A 26,901-nucleotide genomic window follows, 5' to 3' on the forward strand; every position below is an offset into this window, starting at 1 on the left:
TCGACAACTAATTTACCTGGCTTACCTTCTTCAAAATAGCTAGAACTAAAAGCATAGTGAGGAGGCCAAATCATTTTTTCATATTTGTTTAATAAATGTGTTTCCTAGCTAAAATATTATATTCCAGAGTTCCGCCTAATAACTTTTTTTTTTTATAGCTGATCTTGGTGACTAAATGATAGGAGATTCTTATGGAAATGCTGATTGAATTTAAAGAAAATTGCCTAACATCTGGGCATTTTAGTATGTCCAGGTTACCAGTGTGGTTTAATGTAGCTTTAGCATTCATATAATGAAAACAAATCAATTAAGATTGTGTTAGCATCTATGTTTGGATTTGTTAGAGAACTTTTTACCTGGATTCTAACAGCAGAGCTAATATTTATAATAGTAAGAGGTTTCTGCATCTGAGGTCAGTGAAACATGACTGTACAGATTGTAATTTTTCTTTTAGTTTAGGGCCTTTTGAGTCTTTAAAAGGAAAATAAAGCTAACCAATTAACCCCTGATAGGAGGTTCATTAGAAGCTGTGTAATCCCTTGCCAAGCCTTTTGTATAACCCAACTAGTCTAGTACTAAGGATTTACGCAGCTTAAGATGAACACTGGAGGAGGCCTTAAGTAAGAACATTTGTTCAATTTTAAGACATTTTATGTTACCTAAAGAGAGACTGTGATGGTATAAGCTACAGAGAAATACATGAGTCTGTAGACTTTGCCTGTCAATAATAGAAACTAGTGTTATTTATTTCTGGATTACTGATTCCTTTGGTGAATAGATGAAACTAGCCCTCTCCTAAATTCAGAGAGTATGCCATAGCGTGTATTTTTTGGGACGGAAAAAGGGTGTATGTGTGCAGAGGAGACTGGTTTCTGCTCTCATATTGGTGCAAATCAGGGGTCAGTTGAAATCATCAAAGTCAAAAAGATATAAAAACTGAATGTGAGCACAATCAGACCCGGGGACTCTCCATATTAACGATCAACATTGCAGGTGAAGCGTGGATGGGATCTTTGCTTGCACGCTGTGCTCTGTGAAAGATGGGAATTACCCTAAGGTGGTTACTCATGGCTGCCCTATTCAAAATGCAGTCCTGTGCATTAACAAAATAATCAAAGTGTGGCAAGTATTTTTTTGAAGGGCTTCTTTGCTGAACTGTGTTATTTTTATGAAATTCCTGGGAAAAGATATTATTTTTGGAAATGCAAAATGTACATTAATCTGGCGCATATATACCAGTTTGTGCTCCTTCCTTTTACATGACAAAATGATTCCGTTGACATGAATGAGAGCTGTATTGTTATGTTCTATTTTCACATGGGTTTATTATAACTATTTTTATGTTGTGAGCTATATTTTAAACTTGATGGATTTGAATATGGCTCTTTCTATCGACATTAATAACAAATTGAGCCAAACAAAACTTACGTGCAGCTTCATGGAAATTCCCATTATAGTCTTCATGTTCAGGTCTGTGTCTGAGTGTGTGTGTGTGTGTGTGTGTGTGTGTGTGTGTGTGTGTACACACGTACATGCATGTGTGTATTTTTAGAGAGACCTATATTTTCCAGGCTTTTCTGCAGTAACCAAAAATACAGTGATTTCACTGTTTAAAAACATGCATACCGTAATTTTAAAATCAGCATTTACTTTATTCTGAGACGTTTTCTAAACTGTCGTGCTGCTTTACCCATTAGTGTTTCCCTTGCGTGGCTCCATGCACCGTATCCTGGTCCTAACAGTCGATGACATCCATTTCCAAAAACTGCAATATCTTGTTTGCCATACAGATGACTTACCAGGGTCATGAGGTGAAGCTTGAGTCATTCATGGCATTTTTCCTTCAGGCCTGATGGAATAGGAACTGTAACCGTAGAAGAGAAAGAACGTTTTGAAGAAATCAAGGAGCGCCTCCGCTTGCTTCTGGAGAATCAGATCACCCATTTTAGGTAAAGACAGAGGCTCCTGTTTTACAGTGGAAAAGGTTGCATTTCCTCACGACTCCATCCCATAAAAGATGAGTCTTTTAGCTTGTAAAGGCTGCAGCCTGTTGTAATTCTGCATAAGTAATATGCACTGTGCAAAATAACTTGGTCCAATAGGATGCCAAAACTTGCAGCTGCAGAAGGCATGAATATGTTCGTAGATGATAAACAGCTAAGTATTTCAACTCAACTTGCCCCCACAGTCACAGCAACAAGGAGAGGTCCCATATTTGACAAATAAATAATTGTGGGCAAGTAATTAAACACCCTGTGGTCTTATATCTTCCTCTTTCCCATTCCTTCTGCTTCATGCATTTTGCTATCAACTCCCATCTCTTCCTAGCACCAAGAAAGGCAGGTTTAACTTTGGGAATAATGGATTTCACCATCCTCAAAGCAGGGAGGTGAGCTGCCTCCTATCAATCTAGTCTTTTCATACAGTGGTCAGCCTCCAGTTCTCAAGATGAGACACGATGTAGCTCTCAATGCAAAGTCAATACCAGAGAGAATTTTTAGCTGCAATTCTCTCAAATAAAACAATGGAATTAATTAGTTATGCTCTGTGATTAGCATGGGATTATTAATTTCCCATCTTGAAATAAGTGGTCGTATATTGGTGAGTTCTCCTTTCCCCTCTGTTGCAAGGAGATGATCTTTAACCCTTCCAGATAGATGTAGTCACTCCCCCTCCCATCTGCCAGACAGATTTCACAAAATGGCAGGTCTGCCTGGCCCTTACAAGTCATCCTGCATTTATTTTTCGCTGTGGTTGAAGCATAGGGGTGGGTATCTACTCAGGCTTTGGAGCACATCATGAAGAATATTTCTGAGATTTCCTAACCATCCTGCTGAGGCACCTAATCCAAATGACTCTTTCAGGCTTTGATCCAGACTCTTGGCCCCCATGCAGCCACTTGAAGGATAGGGGCTTAATTTGAGGAAGTGAGAACAAAGCCTGTGCCTCGCCACTCGGTCTTGCTTATCGTCTCACTCTTGATTGTATTGGTATATTGGCCCATGTGCATTTGAGTTAATCTTTACAAATGGGTGTTTTTTCTAGGTATTGCTTTCCATTTGGCCGGCCCGAAGGCGCTTTGAAAGCTACTCTGTCCCTATTGGAAAGGGTAAGCATCCCACTAACAAAAGCAGGATAAAATTCCTTTGTTCATATTCAGCCATGCAGTAGCGTTTACACAGCGTTTAGATGTATGCATAGTTATATTAGATAATGTTAGAGTATCTGTTATTTCATGGGCATGAGTAGATTTTTGGTGTTATACAAAGTGAAGTCTAAATATTATGAATCATGGTCCTAATTCTCCATTCAGTTAGACCGATTTCTGTCCCAAGATGATGAAACAAGGGAACTAGGATTCAGTGGAATCGTGGTGGCATAAAACCGGTCCAATGGGACAGTGAATATGACTCTTTGAATTTAATGTTGGAAACTTGTCTGAATGTTCTAAAAAGCTTCATGTCACTGAATAAAGTAGTTGCTTGCAGAAATAGTACATGAATTAACTCTACAGTGACACCTTTGGTGGAGTCATCGGTGGGGTCTGAAGCTACAACTTCTGGATCCAAAAGCGTGAGTTTCTATTGCTTGATCTAAAGGATCAAGTCCATTGAGACTTTTAGACTTTGCTGCATAGGCTGGCCACTAGAGGCGGACAAAGAGCTACACTGTGTTAGTGTTGGGTACACATTCGTTTTTCGAATAACGATCAAAGATGTTTGTGCCTAGTGCCACAATAAATCGTTTTTTCTCGTGTCCAGGTTCTAATGAAAGACATAGTTACTCCTGTCCCTCAAGAGGAGGTAAAAACAGTCATCCGTAAATGCTTGGAGCAAGCTGCTTTAGTCAACTATACTAGACTATCAGAGTATGCCAAAATTGAAGGTAAGGCAATTTCTTTATGATATTAACACTTTTACTATGTTTCTGTATGGAAACTATGGCTAGCAATGATTTAAAACAATGAAGAAACTATTTTTTTGCTTGACAATAAAACTGAAGTCAAAGGAAATATGGAATTGGCTAGGAAATGTTTGTGTGGTGTTTGTTTTTGGGGGGATTTAAGAACAGAGGTTAGGTGAAATATTTCTTATTCTAGGAAAAAGGTGAAATGGTTAACAGAATCATAACTTCTTCTGAGTATTAGTGCGTTTGGCTAGTGGTACAGCATTCATTCTCGTGTCTTTGTTTTAAAAAATTGAGAAATATGTGGGATGTCATGTTTGTAGCTGAAACGGATAATGCTGCTGGCAGTAGAGTTCAGGGAAGAATCAAAATATAAGAAGCCAAGAAATGTTTTATTTCTGCTTCCTTGTTTGTAGCCAACTTAAAATGTCTTTTTCTGGGTTTTGTTTCACTGCCTTTGCTTTGTGCATAGTGGAAGTCATCGGTTGATCCCATTCTTGCATCAGATTTCTTTCTTGTCACTCTAAATCCAGCATGGCTGATATTATTGACCTTTTAAATTAGGGGGGAATAATAACTGGTGACCAGAGACACATGTAGCCATCAAAAAGACATTTTAAAATTTGCTGGAGGATATGTGTTTTGTTGGAGCTATGTAATCAGCTAGTTCCTTACATGTTAATTGGATTTCATTGTTACCTTGTTGGCTGCTATACAGCAATTTGAAACTCCTACACAACTTTATACGTGCTTGTAACTGAAAGCTGTATGTTCAAAAAGAATTTTCTCCCCTGGATTTTGGTTTTTTGTCATGTGTGAAATAGAAAGCTTTACTAAAGCTAGATTCACATTGTACGCCTTGAAGACATTACTGAAAGAAAAAAAATCACTGTCTGATTTGTTCCTTGCCCTTGTTTACATGAGGGTCTTGGTTATTATATGTCAAATTTTCCAGGTTCTGTACATATGTCCTCTCTTTTTCTATTTTTTCTGTCTGACAATGCAAATTGTGTACCAGTGGTAATGAATTCATTGTTATGCATCCAGTGAGAAACACTTAAGAATTGGGCACTAAAAGGATGTTTATCAACTCTTGACTTGGTAATGAGTGACAAAAATAGAGAAGGATTGAAGGTTTAATAAGCACTGTATTATCAGGCAATTTATCGAAGTACTCAACTTCACAGGATATGGTAATTGGTGTATTTTGTAAAATGCAATGTTGAAATATACTTGACGAGGATGGAGAAGGACTCAGAATCAAAAAGCAACTTTTGTTTTGATGGATGCTTCTACCAAATGCTGGCTTCCCTAGGTCCCTGTGTAAATATCGCTAACCTGTTGGTAAGATTTGCTCTCTTCTTTCAGATAAATCTATGCAAAAACAAACTTTATGATCTGTAAGTAAAAATGCATTCACTTCCAAAGTAGAACAGTTAGTGTGTACTTTCCTTTTGTGCCTCAATTCTTCTTGGTTCTGTTGATTATCTGCCCTCTTTTTCGCACTGTGACTTTTAGGTCTGGGAATACTTTGAAGCAACAAACTTTTTTTTTTCCAGCTCCCTTTTCAGAGAAATACTTCATTCCACACTACCTGCTCTTCTCTGCTTCTCTCCTCCCTTATTCGTGATTGGCCACAGCCACTTTTCTGTATTGCCTCTCTAAAAGTGGTTGTGACACCAATTTCAAAGCATGCTGGGATTGTTAATTCAAACAACCCAACATCCGCCAGCTGCATGCATCAGGTTTTCGCTCATGAGCATAGTCCACATCAAGCTACAATAGTCTGTAAAAACTAAATTACGTACATGTGATGCATTTCTCGATACAAATGTGATTTTGATGTTAAAAAGCTTCTATTTGAATATCCAGGCATTTAAGAAATACTTGTAACAGATGAGGAAATATTAGACGCAGCATTGCTTGAGGCTATGTTTATGAAGAAATACCTGTAAAAGCCTTAGATACTGAAGGCTAAAATCCTTAGTATCTTGGAGCCTTAAATCAGTAGAATTCTATTTCCCTCTATTCATGATGTTTCGATCATTATATTCTTGCAAACAATTCAAAACAAACCTTTAGAATCATGGTCGCAACCTCTTTTGTGACTCATGGGCATGCTGAATGGTTAATCCAGTAGATCTCCAATTTTAAATCTCCTTTTTTTCTTTTATCCTGTGTGTATCCCAAAATACTCTACAGCTATTTTCTTTTTAAGCTAATGTAACGTTTTCCTCTAACCTATGACCTATAACCTCTTTACCTCTGACCTAAGCCTCTTGCATGCCCAAATCCTCTTTTATAGGAAAAAAGAGAGAAATGTATGAGCATCCTGTCTTCTGCTTGGCCTCTCAAGTGATGGATTTAACCATTCGTGAGTACCTACCACCCTCCTCCCCATCCTGTCTTCACTCTTTCTGTTTTCATTACTTCAAGAAAATCCAGATCCAAACCAACTCACTTTCCTTGCTTCAAGTCTTTTAGCATTGGCTTGTCTGTTGCTTCTGTCTGTGAAACCCAGTGTGAGAAGTCCAGTCACTTTTTATCAGCCCGAAACAGGTTAGACAATACAGCCATTTGTTTGTGGTAAACTCAGATTGTCTGTAAGTTTTTTCAGTTATTCTTTATGTCTGTGACCTGAATGCATTTTTACTTTGCTTCTGTGTAACCCCAATTTGTAAAGTGCTTGTCACTGGTACACAATCAAAAGGTAGCAGCTACACTGGGGAACAATGAGCTAGAGGTCAGATAAAGGACATTTGGAAAAAGCCATCCCTTTTCCGGTGTATACGATTTTTAAACAAACCTGTGTATAAGATCATATGAAGCTGTCCTTTCTCTGTACATCAGATCTTACATGTCTTCTGTCTGTTATCTCTCAAGCAGAAATGCTCTACTTGTTCTCTTTCTAGATTTTATTTATTCTTTTACGCCAAGCTCTGGAGGGAACATACAAACCTGGTGCTTGGTGAGCTCTTGTATGTTCTCGGAGCTTAGTTCACTAAGTTTACTAATTTTCTATTTGTGCAGCATTTTCTTTCACCTCTGTGAAAGGAGCCTTTTTTGGTGATACCATGCTTCTGGGTGGTGGGAATCGCTGGGCAACTTTATTTTCTTTTCAAATGTCATATATCACGCATAACTAGGGGCATTTTGGTCCACTTGCTCATTAATCTTGCATATCTGTTCTTGTTTCTCTCTCTTCTCTCCTTGTTGCTCTCTCTCTTTCATATAGAGAATCAAAAGGATGCAGGTGAACAATTGTATATGCATTATAAATTGCTAGGACTGTTGAGTTTATATTTATCTTTGTTTTCTTTTCTAGCTCCTTAAGATATGTACTCCTATAGACTGAAGATGGAGTTGCAATAATACTTAAGGAGTTAATTTGTGCTGTCTCAACATACATAATATCTTTTACTTCTTCTTAAGACATAGGATAGATCAGAAGTATTTTATAGTGAAGATACAACCTGATATGGAGGGTTATTTATAGCAAAGATACATTTTCTCATTTTCCAAAGGAACTAAAACAAATTTTTGGCACAAAAAAGTTTGAATGATTTGGCCTTTAATGTAAATCACCGAATAAGCACACTTATAACTAAACTAATCTTCATTTTTGTTTTTCATATCTTCTGTTTTATGCCCTATCTGGGGGGGAGGGGAATGGTTTCTTTGTTACTGTGTAACTAACACGACAGTCAGACAGAAGTTGTGTTTGTCTTTTTTGTCCGTAACATGTTAGTAACATGTAATGAAACAGGAGTGCAGTTCAGATAAATGCAACTCAAATGGGCTTCTTTTCAGAAGTGATTTTGGAATCGCAACCTGCCAGCAGTTTAATTACTGTTGCATACAAGGGCCTTTAGTTGGAAAGTTTTTGAAATCGGAACTGTTAGGGAAAAAAACCCTAAGTCATTATTCATTTGTTGTGAGGATATACTTGATTTCAAAACCTGTTTCCAGAAAGAAATTGGTTTGAAAAAGAAATACAGCCTCTGGGCTGCATGGGGGCCTCTTTCAGTAATATCATTAGGAGCGGCCCTTCTATAACTTCGGCCCAATATCTTTTTAGTTTTTGTTATGTTTGTCGTATTGGTAACAGGCCCTAGTCACAACCGCAAAAAGAATTAATTGTTCAGAAAACAAAGCGTGCATTTGCTTTTTACGTAAGTCCACAAGAAGCACCCAGAAATTGTATGTAATATTTCCAGGTGCATCCATTACTAATAATTACATTGGATTTAATTAAGCATAGATCCCAGTGGATCGGTAAAATAAGGACAATGGCCAACATCTTGTTAAAATCAGACACTGACTTATGACATGTTTAACATCAGGGAAAATAGGTGGGGTGTTTCAGAAGGTCCCATTTATCTAAAACACAACAGGATGGACATGCAGAGCCAAATCCTTTTGGCTTTACAGAAACCTCATCTATTTTGAGTAAACGGGGGTTAAATGTGAATGCTACTGCTCTAAAAGGTGTTTCTTTGTCTCAAGCAAGAATAAAATTGGGATGCAGCTATATTCAGTATAACACCCCCCGTGACACCCTCTTTCACTGCCTGACTCCTTCCCAAAGTGCACTTACATTCTCCCTTTCCCTTCAGAAATAATTTGTGGTCTTCATAGAACATTAAAGAGAATCATAGACTAAAGCCATTCAGGATTAATGACCTGTGTTAAATATTAATAAAACAAAAACTATCAACACTCAGGTTAAGGAATGTAAAAGGCTGGAAGAGTTTCCCTCTGGATACTTAGGGAAATTGAGGACTCACTGTTCTTTAGAAAAGAATAAATACTGAAGACTTACATCCCGAAAATACAGCAATTGTGAAATGCCGGGCAGTCATCAAAACGTCTCTGAGGATTTAAAGGGCCTGATTCCCATTTACACCAATACAGTGTTCATTGTTAGAGAGATGCAAAAGTAGCTTTTATTGCACATGCAAATCCAGCCCAGGGTGTTTAGATTATTTGACTTGGCAATTCATAGTTTGCAGTAAACGTGCTTCTCCAGCATGGTTGGACACAAGCACTCGTTTTACCCTCCTGCTTCCATGTGGGCTTTGGTACTTGGTTTCTCTGAGGAGAACAGTGAAGGTAAGAAAAGGAGCGGAGGAGGTAGCAGCCATAAATAGTAACAAGTGTGTTTGATGCAGATTCAGCCAGAGAATGAGACATGGGCATAAATGAATCAGTTTAAGGTCAGCCACAACTTTGTGACTGTAGCAGCACAGCCACAGCCCAAGGAAGCCAGGTTCCAATGAATGGGTTCTTGGCTGCGTCCGCAGTTTGCAAACACCCTCCCAGTGCCCGAACCAGTCCCCGTCCAGAGGTGGCGCATATTGTCAATGGTCCCCGCAACCAGACTCCTGGGCTGGCTCACCTCCAGAGCAGTAGCTATGGGAGATCAGCTGTGAACAAGACAGGGAGAAGATTGGCCCCACCCCAAATGGGACCAAGGGCCAAGAGCGTCCTTTTAATGCCTCATTTCCCTCCAGGTGGGGCAACGGGGGAGCCAGTGGTGGCCCCGACAGAGCATTCAAACTGCCCAGGCAGCGCCTCCTGGTGGAGAGAAAGCGGTTCCCCAGGGCAGCCAAGAGGAGAAATGAACAACATGGAAAGACAAGCAGCTCTGCTCTTCCTTCCCCACGTCCAGCGAGATCCTGGGGGAGGGAGTGACACTCTTGCTGGTCTCATCAGACCTCCCCACCCCTACACAGAGTAGATATTTTGCTTTCTGCTCGTGGGCGGGAGCAGAGTAGAAATGACGCGAGGAGTCCATGTTCCAAATTGCTGGGCAGGCTTTCTGCTATCATGGCACCTGTTTCTCTGCCCGTGATCTTGCTGTACAGGGCTGTTTCATACCTGAGTCAAGGCAAAGTCTTCAGTGCCCAGTGGAGTTGATCCGTAGCTAATAGAAAGGGTGCCCGTCAGCGTCCATGGGCTTCGGCTCTGGCCCCACACCTGGAGATGACATACAAATGGATGCCCCTTATCTGCAGCCTTGGACCAGCCTTTGCCAGGGTTCTTAACAGCAGCACTGCATCCTCCTATCTCCAAGCCATAGACCAGTACCAATTTATAATCCAACTCCTAATTTGTTTTTTTGTACTTAAAAATTCTCCCAGACTCCACGCAGCAGAAGAAATCCCATTCCCTGCCCCAGTGCCGTGCTGTGATTGAGTCTATTCCTCACTCTTCAAATTCTGCTCTGGTGATCCATGGATCTGAAGTTCAGTTTCCTCATGTCCCCATTCTCCTAATGGGCAAGGCTCCCCAGCGGATCTAGGTCTTGTAGGAGGCATCTCCGTACCCATGAGTAGGGGACACGGCGGAGCGTCACGTGAGGTGTAGGCTGAAAAAGGGGCCTGGCCTATAGAAGAGAATTGGGTCACGATGAAGCCAAAGTTATAAGACCACCCTGAACTGCAAAGGAGTATGGCGGACTCTAAGCATTATTGGTCTCCACTAGAGTGAGTCCTGGAACATCTTGCCATTCAGTGCTCAGTCAGTCAAATGTGAAAGGCATTCATTTGAGAGAAATCCAGCCACTCAGTTGCCATTTTGCTAAGCCCATTTTTGTATAATTACAGCAGGATGGATAACATGCAATGTTTAACAAATACTAACACTTTTAAATGAATTCCCTTAAGCCATTCTCACGCCCCTTCTTTAGTCGCTAAGTGATTCGGTTTTACCAGGATGGCTGTTCATGGATCTCGTACTCAAAAGTTGCACGCACGCGTTCATCATAACTGAGTTTTAAATTGGTGCGCTGACAGACTTACCCTGGAAGTGCTTGTTTGTGAATCCAGTTAGTGACCAGAAAAGTTGCTTTTGTGGTTTAGCGGATCAGCAACATAGTTTACATTTTTTAATATTCATGATCAATCCATAGAGTAAAAACATTGAAAAGAAGTTCCTCAGATAAAAGGGAATAACAAATAAATAAGGAAATTGCAATATGCAATTACATAACTTTACTAAGTAATTCCCTCAACAGTAATAGATATCCTTTTCCATTGTACGATTCAATCCTGTGATATGTACTACTACTTAATTCCCTTTGTTCTTTGAAATGGCATTATTGTATTTAATTGTTCACGTTATAAAGCCACCTGTAACTCATCTTACCTTATGATTACTAAAAGTTATTAAGACAGAACCAGAAAGGTCCAAATGGGTCATATTATTCATCTTTCTGCAAAAGTCCCTTCCACTTCCGTGGGTGGAAAATGGCACACTGAATGTTAAAATGCTTCATTACTGAGCCTCAAAAGGGAGACAGTTATCCTTTGCCGCCATGGTGTCCAACCTGTTCTTGACTGGCCAAGTGGCTAGCATGTTGGATACCATGGCTTTACTTCCTTCTCCAAAGCACTGTGAATCTGATGAACAGTGCTCTCTAAGATATAAGTTTTATTTACTTACTTATTGGCCAAGATAATAATGTTTAGAAGTCAGGTTACATGTTGTGCTCTTGACCCATTGGGCTCTGGGCGTTAAGTTAGATAATAAGCACCTCCATCATCGAACTGAAAAAAAAGTTTCTGTAGGTTTCTAATTTCTTTCAATTTAGGAAACTACATTTTCTTTCGTAATAAAGTCTCTTTGGCTCATTGAGCGTCTTTTTTGACACATGGTAATTCACTTTCCCAATTTGTTAAAAGGTTCCTGTGCTATCTCCCCAGCTTAAATCAATTCTTATCTATATTTATCCTAACAGTGGCAGCTCTTTTTAACATGGCTCCAAGTTACTGTATGTACTAAAATAGTATTAAAAAAACCCTCAGCTTGTCAGGGCTGGAATATTTGTTGATGACTGCAAGATGTTCACCATAGTTATGCCTACAATATACAGGTCAATAATAGTTGTTTCCCATCTTTCACTCCAATTAAAATACCCACTGTTGTAGCTATTTTTATTAGTACTACAGGTTGGACCTCCCTGGTCTGGCACCCTCAGGACCTGGCCAATCCCGGATGAGAGATTTTGCTGGACCAGGGGAAGTCATTTTTGGACTTCTGCCACTGGCCCAGCAGCAGGCCTCCTGACATCCCACCTCTTGCCGGCCCCACTGCCCTGCCAATCCTGCTGGGCAACTATCGCTGCCCTGGCTCTGGGACCCACTGGGTAGCTGTGCACCCAGGCTCTCTGGGCAGCCACGCACACAAAGGCAGCCACATGCCAGGCCTCCCAACCCCGCTGGGAGCCCTGCTGTCATGCACTTGGCAGCCTTTCTGTCAGCTCTCTGTGGGTAGCCCACTGCCGTGCCTGCCCAGCAGGGGTCCTTGCTGCTCGCCCTCCACTAGGACCCTCTGGTTCTGCAACATTTGTGCCAAACTATGGACGTTGCCAGACCAGAGAATCCTGGTTAAGTACTTGTAGTACCATAAATCTGTGGTGTATTGTAAGTTTACATGATGTTTACTGAGTAAGGACACACCCAGCTTTGAAGAGTTTACCGTGTTTAGTGCGTAGCGCCCAAGAAATACTATCCAAACTATTGGTGCTTTTTTGTTTCTCAGTTAATATGTGTGTTTGCTTCAGCTTACTGGAAGCAAATGCTGCAAACTTTACTCATCTGAGTAATTAATACTCTTCCAAGTATTCCAGTTGCCAGACTATACCCTGATGCTAATTGTACAATTTTCTTACTTGTTCCACTGATAGCTGGGAGGCAACAATTTGCCAGATAGTGAGTGAGTAACAGGTAGCTGCTGCCATTCTGTTAATCATTCAGATTTTTAAGTCTCACCAGTTAGACGCACTTTAATGAACACGGTTCGCCAACCGGCGTCAAGCCCCGCTCGCCAGCCACGCGGTTCTGCGCTCTGCGCCAGCTCTTCCGGGGCGTAATCTACTCCCCATGGGCGAGTAGATTACATTATTTGTCTAGCCCTGTTAATGAACAATATAAAATATTTCCCAGATTGCTGCTAGACTAGAATAAAAAACAAAGGGGAAGAAAAGGCGTAAGATGGAAATCAAAGTGAAACTATACCTGCCCCACTAAATAAAAAATTGTAATAGTACTGTTAAATTTAGTAAAAATTGTAATATCAAGGTATCCATAAGTGTTCTTTTGGGAGATTACTGGCACTAAACGTTAACCCAAAACCGTAAAGAAACGAAATAATAATGTAGATAAATAACTATCTGGGACCACATCCAGCAAAGCACTTAGACTCCTGTGTAACTTTAACTGCCTGAGTGTCATTGAAAGTGGTAGGACTGCTTGTGTGTCTAAAGTTTAGCATGCGGGGTTTCTTTTTTTAATTCAGGGCCAATTTTTTTTTAAGTTTCTTTACATGACAATGATGAGGTCAGCAGAGACGGAAGTAACCCAGAAAGTATCAGTCCAGATGAGAAGTAGCAATTAGATTTCTTCCTGCTGATCCAAAAGGCAAGAGAAACAGCTACAGCTGGTTAATTCCCAGCAGCTGGTATACTCAGACTTCAAGCAAAACCCCAGGATTTGGCTCTTAACAAGTAAAAGAAATGAAAGCATCCAATGCTTGATGACTCAGTGAATTGTTTGGTCTCCTCATGATGAACCTGCCTTCATACATGGCACACTCCATCATGTGTTATGACTGGGCATGACAGTTTCTCCCGAAGAGAAGGCTGTACTAGGGGGGAAGCTGGGAAGGATTCAAGTGTATTCAGTGGGGCTGCATGAGGAATCTCTCTCACATCCTCAGATGGATGGAAACCACAATTTGCTGACAGCTACACAACAGAAGTTCTCTTTTACACTATCTCCTGTACAGTTTTAAGTGACTTGCTCTGGCCTGCAGCATTAGCTGTCCTTTTGGACTCTGCGTTCATTCTTTTCCCCTCTTCAGCTTCTGATGCTTCCACCAAAAAAGAGAAAACCATGGAGGCTGCACTAGGCAGTCTTGTTCAACAGCTGCAGGATCCAGATGCCAATAAATCCCGAGAGATATTTTTCATCTGGGTCATTGTAGCCATTTAGGTCTGGAGCAATCTGTAGATATTTCAGCTCCTGGCAGTGCAGTAGCTGGAAACATATTTAGGCTGATGTAGGGTCAGATACCTTCAGGGCCTCTCCTGAATGAATTTTCCTTTGGCTTTGGTACTGTTTTGAGGAGCTCTCTCTCTGACACGCCAGTCACATTACAACACTATTTGGGAGGCAAACAGATTAAATTGTGTAGAGCGGCGTTGCCATAAGATGGCTAGTGGAAGCATCTGGGAGTCAAGATATAATAACTAGATATGAGAATTACTTCCCATCCTGGGGTCCTTACGCAAACTTACTTTTATAATGTTTTGCTGTGAAATAGTCTCTACCTCTGTCAGTTGAATTTGAGGGCCATCAGTATGTAGCCGAGTTGAGTTCCTATTTAAATTTTGAATCACAATGAAAATCTGTAGCCTCATTCCCTAAAAGCATATAAATTCATTAGGTGGGGGTGTAAGGAATGGTTTTGAGAGAGAAGCCTCTCTGGTAGATGACATATGAAGACCAGGTTGTTTCTGGAGTTGATTGAATAGATTTGTTTCAGCTGTTAGCAGAAAAAAAAACCCTAATTTTTTAAGCTGAAGTTCTATATGAAAGCATTTTACATCTTAAAGGAATGCAGGGCATGTGGGTCTCAAACTGCTACTCTTTTAATGGATGGTTTATCAGAATAGATTTTTTGACAGTCTGATCATTTCTACAACGCTATCAGAACTGAAAACAACAAAAAGATCCACTTTGTGTAAACCAGCAGCCAAAGCCAAACTAACCCCCCTCCCAAAGCTTGGAAAATGCAAGCAAAATGGAAAGAACTTTTGGCAACAGAATGTCCAGATAAATATGCCAGATTCTGTACAAACAAAATTATTAAAATAGTCACAATACAGTACTTGGGTATTAAAAAGATGTCATTAAATATAACAGTAACGATAGCACCAATATATTCATCATATATGATTTGTCTATGCATATGCAGAAGGAAAGGCTATTTTCATAGAATTTTTGCTATGCTGATATTGTAAACTATATGACAGATGGGTCAAGTCCTGATTGCAGTATTCTAACATTTGGAATAGCAAGTAACATATTTGATAAAGCTGGCAAGTTTTATATATGATTCAACCCAGAATATAAAAGCCACTAGAATTCCAACTTGAAAATAATTAAATGAGCTGGAAACAATCAGAAGCCACACATTTTTTAAAGTGACAGATTTTTTTACATGTTTAAATTACACGAAGCATGCAAGAATATTTTATAGCTCCATTTTACCCACAGGGGTATTTAAGTCCAAAATCTGTAATTGATCTTTGCAAAGCAATTAATTCCTATGTTCATTGTTTCTATATTAAACCTCACAATAGGCACTGGGGTGCCTTCCATGGGTAACCTTTCTTACCGTGGTGGGGTGCAAAAATCAGGCAATACTAGTTCAGGTTTCTCACCCACACCTAGACATTTCAAATTACTTCTTTTTTGCACTTGGCTACATGAAATACAATTAGCATTCAAATGAATGTTAAGCACCCCGATTACAAAGCAGTAGAATCTGCTGACTTCTAAAAGGCTATGTCTACACTTGCGTCTTCTTGCGCGAGTAATATGCAAATGAGGCTAAGCACTGAATATCGGCGAGCCTCATTTGCATAACTAATGAGCCACCATTTTTTTCAGAAGAGGCTCTTGCGCAAGAAGTAGCGTCTACACTGCCCCTTCTTGCACAAGAAAAACCCTCTTGCGCAATGCCGTCCTTCCTCTAAAGGAATAGGTGTAACGGCATTGCGCAAGAGGGTTTTTCTTGCACAAGAAGGGGCAGTGTAGACATCTCCGTCTTGCGCAAGAACCTCTTCCACAAAAATGGCGGCTCATTAGTTATGCAAATGAGGCTCGGTGATATTCAACTCTTAGCCTCATTTGCATATTACTCGCGCAAGAAGACGTGAGTGTAGACATAGCCAAAATGTTTGTTGTCAAATGGTGTTATAATTGTGTAATACGTTAAGTAGCAATAAGCAGCTTATTCCGTTTATATTTTATCATTTCTGCTTTCTTTTCTTTCAAAGTTTGCATCTTTTAGTCACTGTTTATGAAGTCATATGTCTGTTTACTTTTGGTGTGTCTCTCTCCATCGCTCACAAACAGCTCGTCCATCTAAGCCTAAGCCACCGGCTGGGCCATCACGAGTCTCTCAAACACAGCCTAACATGATAAATCAGATACTCAAAGGCATGCCTAGACAAACACCAAGTACTGTAACAGTTTTTCTTTTCTTTTATTCAACTGTCTTATAGTTTAGTGGCTTTTCATTGGTTTCGTTTAGTTTAATATTAGGAAGCTTAGATCTACCTTGAGGATTCCTTAAACTATCTAGCGCGACCATATAGGCTTTTTAGAGCCGTAGAAATAGTAGTATTTATTTCAGAATGTCCACATTTTTTGTCTAGCAATGTCTGACATATGCAACATTTTCAAATATCAACGTCAGCACAAAATAACATTGTTGTTGCATAACATTTTGCATGATAACGATGAATATGTATGAGCTTTAAACAATGTTGTATGAAATGTTTGATAAGTATACGGTATACGTTTCACTTAACTGTCAGTGCTCCAGCTATCTCAACAGAATATTCTGATGTATAGTAACTTACCCAGAGAAATATTTAAAATAAGAAAAAAAAAGATTGACATCTGTTGGCTGCCAAAGTTGATAAAGCAAAATATTTTCTTTAAAGACAGCATCTCTGAGCAGTTGTTCTTATTAACACTTTTGTCTTTTAGCTGTGTTTGAGAACAGATCACTGCCATGAATGAGAGAACAAACTTACTGGGGTATCTAATGCTCCCTATACAGTCTATGTTAAAGCTCCCCTTGACTTCGGCAGGGTGGGAAGAGCACCCGTTTATTTTGGGAGGTCGTTGTAGCCTGTTGTTGCACAAAAGAAAAACACTGCCTCTGCTGAGGCACTTGCATGGATAAAAGAGAGAAGGACAAATTAATAATCAGCTCTCTAGTCAGTATTTGGCTTGATAAAATATTTGAAGGGAAACCGGGGACAAACTTTTCAAACTAGGGAAGAAGATAACCCTTAAGTTTGTATTTAGGGCCCAATACATCACAACGTCTGCCCAAAAAATACTTTCCTAGACTGGGGACGTTAGCACCGCATAAATAGCAATGATCTGATTTTTAAAGGAACCAAACCTCTATCGTGCCCATCACTTTCTGGTTTTATGCTCATCACTTTTTTAAAAATCCAGGACATAGATAGAGATCCTAACTGGACTTAGGTCCTTAATTTTAGGATTCCGATATTGAAAATGTTGTCCATTGTTTTTAATTAGAAACCATTTAATTGTAGAGATATGTTCAAAAACAGTTTCTGGTGAAATTCTGATCCTGAGACCATCAACATCAAAACACTCTTAGGCTTCCGAGAGGCCAAAATGGCATCCATAATGCTTGCAGGCCCTGATCCAGCAAAGCACTTACATTTGTGCTTAACTTTCAGATCATGCTTAAGTCAGTCGGGAATGATTAGAATTGTCAGTGGCGGCTGAAGGAGTTAGGTACCCAGCTCCAGTTGAATTTCAGCTGATTGCCCCGGTGCCTTTGAAAATCCAAGTCCCATGCCTTGCTGAACAGGGATGGACCTAAACAACTGTATACGGCATGCTTTGCTGAATTGGGCCATGAAGTGCAGCTCAATGACAGTTATTCCTAATTCTAGCAGCCTACCTTCCATTTTTTTTCTTTGTACTCCACATCTTTTGTTTAAAAGAAACCCATGTTGCTGTAATTTGGAGGCTGTAGCCCACAGATGATGTTCATAGGCTGTGGGTAGAGGGAATTTTGTTTTCAAATTAGAAATAGTTAATTTCATTATGAAGATAAAGTCACATCTTTGGGTCTTAGATATTTAATTCAATATCTGTAAGCCTTTGGTCCATGGTAGTCATCCATTTGCAAAATAATTTTATCACTCAATTGTAGGAGGAGACAGCTGAACTTGAGTTCATTTACAAGTTTAGTACTATCAACGTAGGCTTGAATCAAGATCTTAACTAGTTAACACACTAGAAAGGAAACTTCCCCACCTCTGATATCCACATCTCCTTATCCAATGCTGTGAATGAGACACATCCACTCTGACTTAATTAGCTTCATTAATATTGGTCCTACAATTAACAGGTAACTTCTTTTGTTGTTGTATATTCCCCAGATTCTGCAATTTCCACTCCAATTTTGGATGAGGTAGATTTTACCCATGAAAGCTCATGACCTAATAAATTTGTTAGCCTCTAAGGTGCCAAAGGACTGCTTGTTGTTTTTACAGTTACAGACAAGCATGGCTACCCACTGAGACTAATTCACTTTAAATTCACATGTTCAGTGAATTAAGATTAACTTTCCTGCGTGTTCTCATGGCGACACGCCCAAAGTCAGTTTTTTCCCCAGCTGTAAGCCACCAGTTTCTGTTCTTAGGGACCTATCTTGCTGGCTATGACTACACTACAGACTTGCAATGGCCTAGCTATGGCACTGCAAGGGTACGTCTACACTGTGGAGCTCTTTCGGGATACCGGAAATATCCCGAAACAGCTATTCTGCATCAATTGAAGCAGCCTGTTATTTCAAAATAAATTTTGAAATAAAGGGTGGCTTATTCCAACATCCCAGTAAGTTATTTTGAAATTTGGCGCTGTGTCCATGGATAAGCTATTTTGAAATACCATTGAAATAAGCAACTTATTTCAAGCTAAGGGACACACCCTTAGGTCTCCCCTGGTAGCTGCTCTACGCTATGAGAGAGCTTGGCATAATTAAAGCAACCGTAATTGGCAGCGGTAGTGATAGCAGCAGGAGAGCGCTCTCCACGCTGGTGCTTTTCTCTGTGAAACTTATGTCAGGCAGGGAGGAGTCTTTTCACACCCCTGACTGACAAAAGTTTTACCAACAAAAGTGCTAGTGTAGGAATAGCCACTGTTACATTTGGCCAGCTCCATGGAATCTTTCATTGATAGCTGGATGTTATTTAACGAATGATGGAATTTATATATGTATTTTGATTTCTAATGAAATATTCCAAAAGGCATTTCTCTACTGTATAGAAGACAGACTATATCGACGTATAAGTCTTAGTATGAGATGCACAGAAGCATTAATTTGGCTTCGTTGTAGAAGGATTGGAATTACTGCAGGATAGTTTGAAATATCTGTGTGTTTTCTCTGCCTTGCTTCAGTATTTGAACTATGTGAATCCTTTAATGGATTTTATGCTTTAAAGCAGTATGTTCCCATAAAACTGTACTTATAAACACGTATTCTCATCTGCTCTGTGTCTTTTCAACTTTTCTCAAGCATAAATCCCTTGTTTCCAGTAGAATTGTATTCAGGAGTAACCAGTCGTGAATTGGGCCTACAATTTTTATTTTATAGAGTTGGGTCCACTTACAAAGTTTCTACAAATTCAACATGTTATTACTGATTCCAGCGTTCCCCATTAAATAAATAAATATTATCTCTTAAATCTTTCTGAATAGGATCTTTTCAAGTGCATCCACTGCATATGATTGAAATTAATGTATCCATATTCTGTTGAACAGCTTATTTTTTTAAAACTCCATTTAAACAAAACTCTGAAAATTGTATGTACATGAAATATCTAAGAGTACAGTCTACCCAGAGAGATACATATTGTCAACAATTAACAGATCGATGCTGTCTCTAGGGAATTTGCTATTCTCATTTGAATGAATCAAGTGTCACCAACTCAAAATGGAAAGTAAAGCAATGCATCTAGTATTTTGAAAATCGAAGCTGGAGCACTGTGTTTTTATAATATAAATAACAAATGTGGCTTTACGGTTTGCTCGGTACTAATTATAGAGCATTTAACATTTGCATGAAAAGATTTTTTTTTTTAGTGTAATTAACTATTATGGGACGTTTTAAACCACTTAACCTAATGGCCATTCATCTAGCCTCTCCTATTTCACTCCATTTTAACTCAAGTTCTTGTACTACAGAAAATGTAGGCCGGTTAGTCACTCCTGCCAAAAAGCTAGAAGACGCAATACGTCTGGCAGAACTGGTAATTGAAGTTCTACAGCAGAATGAAGAACACCATGCAGAGGTGAGCAGCGGTGTTCCAACCTGTCTTTGGACAGGGGCGTGTTGGTTTGGGATAGCTGTGTCCATTTTGCTGTATCCCCCATGGGGTGAATGTTGAAGCACGCCACCTGGTTTCATATTCCTGTTAAAGCCATCTGGTCTTCTTAAATAACAGTTTCAAAATATAATTAGAGAAGAAATAAACCGGGGGAAGCCCGTTTTTAGCAGAGAGCAAGGGTAAAGCAAAGTTGACCAAATTCTGCTCGTGTCTCTGTTTCTGCATCTTTGCATATAGATGTCACTGAGAGCGGAAGCTGGCCAACTCACCTGACTAGTCACAATATAAAGTTTATCCACTATCAAGAAGGATCATGGGTTTCCAAAAAGTCCTAGGTCTCTACCTCCAAGCTTAACGAAATGAGTCCGTTTTAACGACCACTCAATCAGCATACACTTCTCACCATTCCACATGGTCGAAAGAATAAGCACCACAAATGTTCGAGCTGGTTTTGGCCTGTTTCTTTTAACAATTTTGGTTGTTTTGTTTTGTTTTTTACTTGTGTTCCTGGATGCGACAATTATCTCAAGTGCTTCTTTTGCTTGCTATGGCTTTTCAGACAGCCACTCCTTTCTCAGCTTGTTTGGAGCATCCTGGCTGTAAGTTGCTGTGGCTGAAATAAATTGTTCCCTGCTGCTGATTATATGGGTGATCCAACACTTAGCCAAATAAGTAATAGCTTTCTTCTTCAAAGACTTCTACCAGAAAGATTCTTGTTTTTAATGGGACTTTCAAGCAGGAAATGCCTATCTCACTAAGTCCAAAATAGGTGAGGATTTCAGTAGCATAGGTCCTGATTCTGTGACCACTTAAACATGTGAGTGATTTCACTGGGACACACAGCCTCACTGAGGAGAATTTCATCTTGGTGGGACTACCCACATGACTAAAGTTACCTTTGTGTGTGTATAGCATCAGGCCCATAGTTCACTGCAAATCCAGTACTCTTTGATAAGTATTGTCAAGCTGAAAGTTTAAAGTTTAAAACTCCTACTTAGCAATGATTTGTTTGTAAGTTTAGTATTGTTATAATCATTCGCTATTTTCTTTTCTCCTTCACGTTTTTATATTGCATTAAATAAATTTGATACTTAATGTCACAGTCACCTAAAAAAATCATTCCGATGTATATTAAATTTATAGTACAATCTAACTTATTTCTACAACACAACCGTCCACAAGTCCCAACTAATGCCTGATTGCATATTTAAATTTCCTCCCTGTTTTTCTACTGTTCATTCAATCTTGGATGATCCTGGCAGGGGAAAGAGGTATGTGACTAACCTGAATGAAACGAGTCACCTCCTGTCATATTTCGTGCATGCCCTCTCGGTGCCATGTTTCCTAATGGGATTTTACCTGGGCTATCCTTGCTTTGTAACTTTGATCCAAGGAATGTAACAGCAACTTCAGAAAGACTGCTTGTGGAATTGGTAGCCCTCCATAGAGGGGTGAACGTGGGACAATATCCAGTCCACGCATGTAACAATGAGTCTATTTTACAAGCACTGCAGTTACATCCCCACACAACCCTACCTGCCTGGAATCTTTCCTCAGCCTGTTGTTACCTATGTTGTTCTGCATTTACCTGATCTATAGCACAGCACTGCAATAATGAAATAAGTAATAAACAGTTAGGATAATAATAGTCTTCCTTTCATTTTGTCTGTATGTAAACTGTGCTGGATATACAGTATTTATATATAGAGAGAGAATATACTGTGGAGAAGAGTGAAATAACCTTTATTTTCATTTATTTGGGAGGCTAGCTGTATGAGTTGGAAAGAGCAGAATGCCACAGAGCGACATGTGAATTGGGATAGTCTGTCGATAGAAAATGATACTTTATTCCACTCATTATCGACACTTCTGATCGTTCTTTCCTCGCAGTGTGTAGCTGTCTTTTCTCTCTCTTTTTTAAATTCTAGTTATTTTCAGAATGGCAGCAAGTTTTGAGGCAAGTGGCTATGATGCAGGGCACCCGTTCTGTGTGCTACATTGAGAAGATAAAAATATATTTCCTGGCATGGGTGGTGGGTGGAAGGCATGCCAAGCCCCACCCCTTCTGCCTAAGGCCCCGCCCACGTCAGCCCGTCCTTCCTGGCCCCGTGTAAAGATGGCCTGGCCCCCCCTGAAGGCTGGGGAAGCTAAGCGGCCACGCCGCAGCCCTAGCCTTCTCCACCAGCGGCCCTAGACTTAGGCAGTCGGACTTAGGCAGGTAGTTTTGGGAAAGTTGTGCCTTCCCTTGCCTACATTACCAACTGCCCATGCTTCCTGGTTCAGAACAGGAGGGTTTTGTTGGTGGCAGCGTGTTTGTGGCAATAGGGGGAAAGCACGTAGGCTCTGCTCCTACTTCTGATGGTGATCTGAAAGGGTGACATTCATCTCCGTCCAGAGGGCCAACACTGTCCTATTTTGAGAGGTCTAAAGGTATGTCTGCACTGCCATTAGACACCCGCATCTGCCCCATGCCAGCTGACTTGGGCTCATGCAGTTACACCCTCCACCCCCTTCATCCAAGGCCCAAGCCAACTTGCATTGCCAAGACGTGGGTGTTTAATGGCAGTGCAGACATACCTTAGGTGGGATTTAAACGGTGCAACGGAATTGTGCTAACCCCTGCCGATAGGGTGAATTTCTCCCCTGGGAGGGAAAACAGTCGATTGAATGTGGTTTTATCATGTGACTTTTATGGTATGTGCAATTATATCCACATTATTTCTTTTGTTATTGTGCAATATCTTGTTGAGATTTCATGAGATTTTGCAAAATAACTGCATTTTGCTCAAAGGAGACACCTGCAGGGATATTTATATGGAAGCTCAATTAGCAGGTGTGTTACACATGGTGACATTTTAATGTCTTGCCAGTATTGTGTATATATCATCATAAAAAATCTTTATGGTTAAGTTCATCATCTACTTAGGTTTTCCATGTTTTCTGCTTATATCAATGTAACTAAGTCTACCTTGTGGGATTAATTACTCCACATGAGTTTTCACATATGTTTTCTAGTCACCTGGAGTTAGTAAAGACCACCCGCAACCTGAGAGAGATGGCTCGTATGTCCCATTGGCTATTCCTCAAGAAAACAAAATTGTCACTTACTGGAGAAATTCCATCATGAGTGGCATTTGCACATTGGAATTAGCTTGCTTTGTTCTCGCATGTGTATGCACGTAAACATGCCAACGGCACACATTAAAAACTCATCAAACAAATCTGATCCGTCCCCCCCTCCATGGCCATTAATCTATGAGCAACGTTTTAAAAATGTTGGAGAAATTATTTCATTAGGTGGTTTTTCTTAGTCACAATAAGAAATAAAATTGCCCAGACAACAGTGCAGAAGAAACCTCCATTGTACATTATGTACACAACTATAATACATGAGCGCTATCGACTCATGTCTTTTCACTCATCAAGTGTCTCCCAAGTTGATTCTTCTCCGCCTGGAAGAATGAGTGTAAATGTCATAAGACCTAAGCCTTCATGTATTTTTAATCTTGGTCTCTCTCTATGTATATGTATGTATATGTATATATGTATTTTAATTCTTTGAAGATATGCATATATACATGTGTACTAGTGTGTAAGATATACGGTATTAGGTGTGTTTGTCAAGAAAGCACACTTTTTTTCCCCCTTAAATCACACATGAAACAGAGCAGGTAAGTAGATGGTTGCTAACATTGAAAGAGATTTTTGAATAATGAAATGTTACTGCTTTCATTGCAAGAAATTAACTGCCTCTCTATGGAAAGGGGAGGGTGGATCCCAGACATGAGTTGGAGAATTATGAAAGTAGAGCTTGATCATGCCAGCAGAAATTAAAGTATGACTGTGTTTTTTCGGAAGGGATCACGTAATTTCTTTGTTCATTTCTTTTTAAAAAAATTCTCTCTCATGAAAGCAGGTTTTCTTGCAGGAATAAACATCCTGGGATTTGTTGGAGAAAAGATTATTTTTCTCCTCCCAAAATACACTTGACCCTCTTTAATCTGGCATCCCTGGGAAACAAGCTATGCCAGGTTAAAGATTTTGCTGGGCCAGGGAGGGCTCTGCGGGGGCTAGGTGTGAGGGAGGGATGAGGTGTTGAGACTGGGCATGATAGGGATGGGGTGCTTACCTGGCACCCTGCTCCTAGGGGCACATGTAGCTCCACCCTCTCACCCCCACCCACCCCCCGGCACCACTCTGAAACTATGGAAGCAGCAGAGAAAAGCCACAGGGGAAGCGTGTTGCTGCGCTGCCGTTCCCCCAGCGGGGGGCGAGAGAGCGGCAGTGCGCATAGCTGTTTCCTCCTCCATACCAGAGGTGTTCCCAGATTAGGGACACCCAGAGTAAGGAGGTTCAAGTGTAGTGATTTTGTTCCTCTTCCTGGACAGCATTCCTAGCACTCAGCTCCCTTTGATAAAAACTTAGCAAAGAGACAGCATTTTACATTCTTCAGAAACAAAGGACTCGTCAGGAAAAAGTAGCCTCATAAGTGTCAAACTCTTCTAAATTAGGGTGTGGGGTTTTTTTATATAATTTGCTTTAAAGGGACACTGGCAGCCACCATAGCCTTTATATTTTTTTTACCTTTTGGATCTAATTTGAGCAGAGGTTGAAATGAAAATTGATTCCTGCCATTTTTGCTTCAAAGGCGCTTGCTGTTCAAGAGTATTGTGTAAAAATACCGTGGCATCAAAGCGGCATTTTCACACTTTTCCTCCTTCCCCTTTTGGACACAAATCCCATAGAGAGACGCTCACAGCCCTCATTCACACTCAGCTGGGCTGAGCTACCTCACATTGTGCTGGGCAGTGTTGAGTAACAACAGGTTGGACCTCCCTGGACATCCAGACCACCAATGAGCCGGTCTAGAGAGTTTCCAGGGCTGGCTTACCATGAGGTGAACTGAGGCAGCCACCTCAGGTGTCAGACTGTGGGGTGGGGAGGGGGGGTGCCACTAGGACCCAGAGTGTAGAAAATTGTGTCTGCTGCTGGTGCATATGTATTCTCTCTGCTCTAGATGCACAGAGATGGTGGAGTGCCATGAGAGGAGTAGAACAGGAAGGAGGCAGAATTGAGACCTTTCAAAGTTTTGGCCCAAGCAAGGAGGCATGGGGGCATCATTTAAGCTCCCTGCTTCAGGTGCCAAAATGTTGTGGGCCGGCCCTGAGAGTTTCAGCCTGTACTCTGCAAACATGTTAGCAAAAGTCCACGACTGCCTTTGCAGCTGACCCTGGGCTCCCTGAACATCCATGGGAGCAGATTTTTTATTTATATATATATTTTTAGCAGTGATGCCTGACAGTTGTCAGTCTCCAGTCGGCCCAGACTAGGGCTGTGTGTTGCTATGTCGGGGAATTTTCTTTGTGCTGCTTCAGGGAGGAAATAAAACTGCCCCCAGGTCACTATCCAGGGTAGCATGAGGCCCTCCCCACAGTGCCAGCACAGAAACGCTACTGGGCCTGGTGAGGGAGATGGAGCCACAGTTTTTCCCATTCTCTGCCCTTTCCCCCCCTCATCCTGCCCACTTGAGCAATGGGGTGGAGCTACTCTGGCCGGGCCTGCTTCCCTCCACAGGCAGAGTGCGGTCCTGCACCGTGCCAGGGCCTGCCCTACGGGTCCTCCTGCTAGCACACGAGGCAGGCCTCGCCTACACAGTTAGGACTGTACCAAAAAAGTGGTTTTTGTTTATGCTCCCTCTAGAGTCCGGCTGAACTCTCCACCCCGCACTCTCCCACGGGGCGGGGGCTGATTCTTGGCTCTTTTCCGCTGGTTTTATGTTGGTGTGACTCTGAGGTCAGTGGAGACAGAGCCACATAACACTGGGAGAATGAAACGGAGACTCGGCCTCGTGGCTGTTCTGCTTGTGTAGTTAGAAGCTGAGCACCAGGGAGGGATTCTACCGCTGGCGGTAATGTTGTGAGGTACAGGTATCGGAATATGGCAAAATACCTTCCTTACTCTCATGGTGGGTTAATGTTAAGCTCCGCCCCATCCTAAACCAAGCGAAATAATAAGGCTTAATGAGCAAATGCTGCTGTCATTGTGCCCTAAGAAAAATAAACGTCCAGTCAGGTCTACTAGAAACTTCTTTTCAGGAGGCAAAAATACATATTCCTGGCTGACAGGTTCTCTTTAAACTGGCATGTTTATTCTCAGTCGTCTTTGTTTCATCTTTCTAGTCCAGTGCCTATTTTTTAGGTTTCCTTCTCTTGGAAATATGGGTGCTATTTCTTAGCTAGCTACCTTAAATCTTTGAGGAGTTTCCTATCACCTAAAAATTACTGCACACAGTCCTATTGGCAGCACCGCTCATACTGCATGTTCCCAGCCAGAAGCGATGACTAAACACGCATGCATGTGTTTGAAACACATTCACATCTGAGCCATGTATGATGTGAATGTCACTTCAGAGAACCTGTCCGGTGAATTTCAAAGTCCCATGTGCATGACAATGAGTTACTTCACTGATATTTTTTGGTTTTCAAGTGTATATATGTTTCCTGTCTCAGTAAGGTCCTGGCTTGATTTTGATGTTTTAATCTTGGTATCCTGACATGTCTATCTCACAGTTCTGAAAATGGTTAAAAACACATTCATAATAAGTGGCATTGTAAACTATGCTAATAAGTTTAAAGAGCTTTATACCTAACCATGTAAAATCACAGGTGCTGTAGTAATTTTTACTGGTGATGCTATTTCTAAATAAGAGTGAGAGATTTTAGGGCAGAGTATAAAAGTGTAGGCTTCTAGCATTTCAAGATGAATAGTCTTAGTGATTCCAAATAAATTTTAAAACCATTGAAAAACAGAGCAGAAAA

At 40.7% G+C, this 26,901-nt stretch overlaps 1 protein-coding gene across 8 annotated transcripts in view; it reads left to right on the forward strand.

Annotated features, from left to right (window-relative positions):
- CADPS (calcium dependent secretion activator) overlaps positions 1–26,901 on the forward strand; it is a 418,422-nt gene that overhangs the window by 310,552 nt on the left and 80,969 nt on the right. For 4 of the 8 annotated variants that reach the window (XM_075938477.2, XM_075938474.2, XM_075938481.2 and 1 more), the window contains 5 exons: positions 1,848–1,949; positions 3,046–3,109; positions 3,762–3,885; positions 7,142–7,159; positions 19,941–20,047. In XM_075938477.2, the coding sequence (XP_075794592.1) occupies positions 1,848–1,949; positions 3,046–3,109; positions 3,762–3,885; positions 7,142–7,159; positions 19,941–20,047 (415 nt within the window). The remainder of the gene's footprint in view (positions 1–1,847; positions 1,950–3,045; positions 3,110–3,761; positions 3,886–7,141; positions 7,160–19,940; positions 20,048–26,901) is intronic. The other 4 variants (XM_075938479.2, XM_075938475.2, XM_075938480.2 and 1 more) reach the window with 1 other exon arrangement.

This window comes from Pelodiscus sinensis, chromosome 11 (assembly GCF_052426305.1).
Source record: "Pelodiscus sinensis isolate ZL-2025 chromosome 11, ASM5242630v1, whole genome shotgun sequence".
In the NCBI taxonomy this organism is placed as follows: Eukaryota; Metazoa; Chordata; order Testudines; family Trionychidae; genus Pelodiscus; species Pelodiscus sinensis.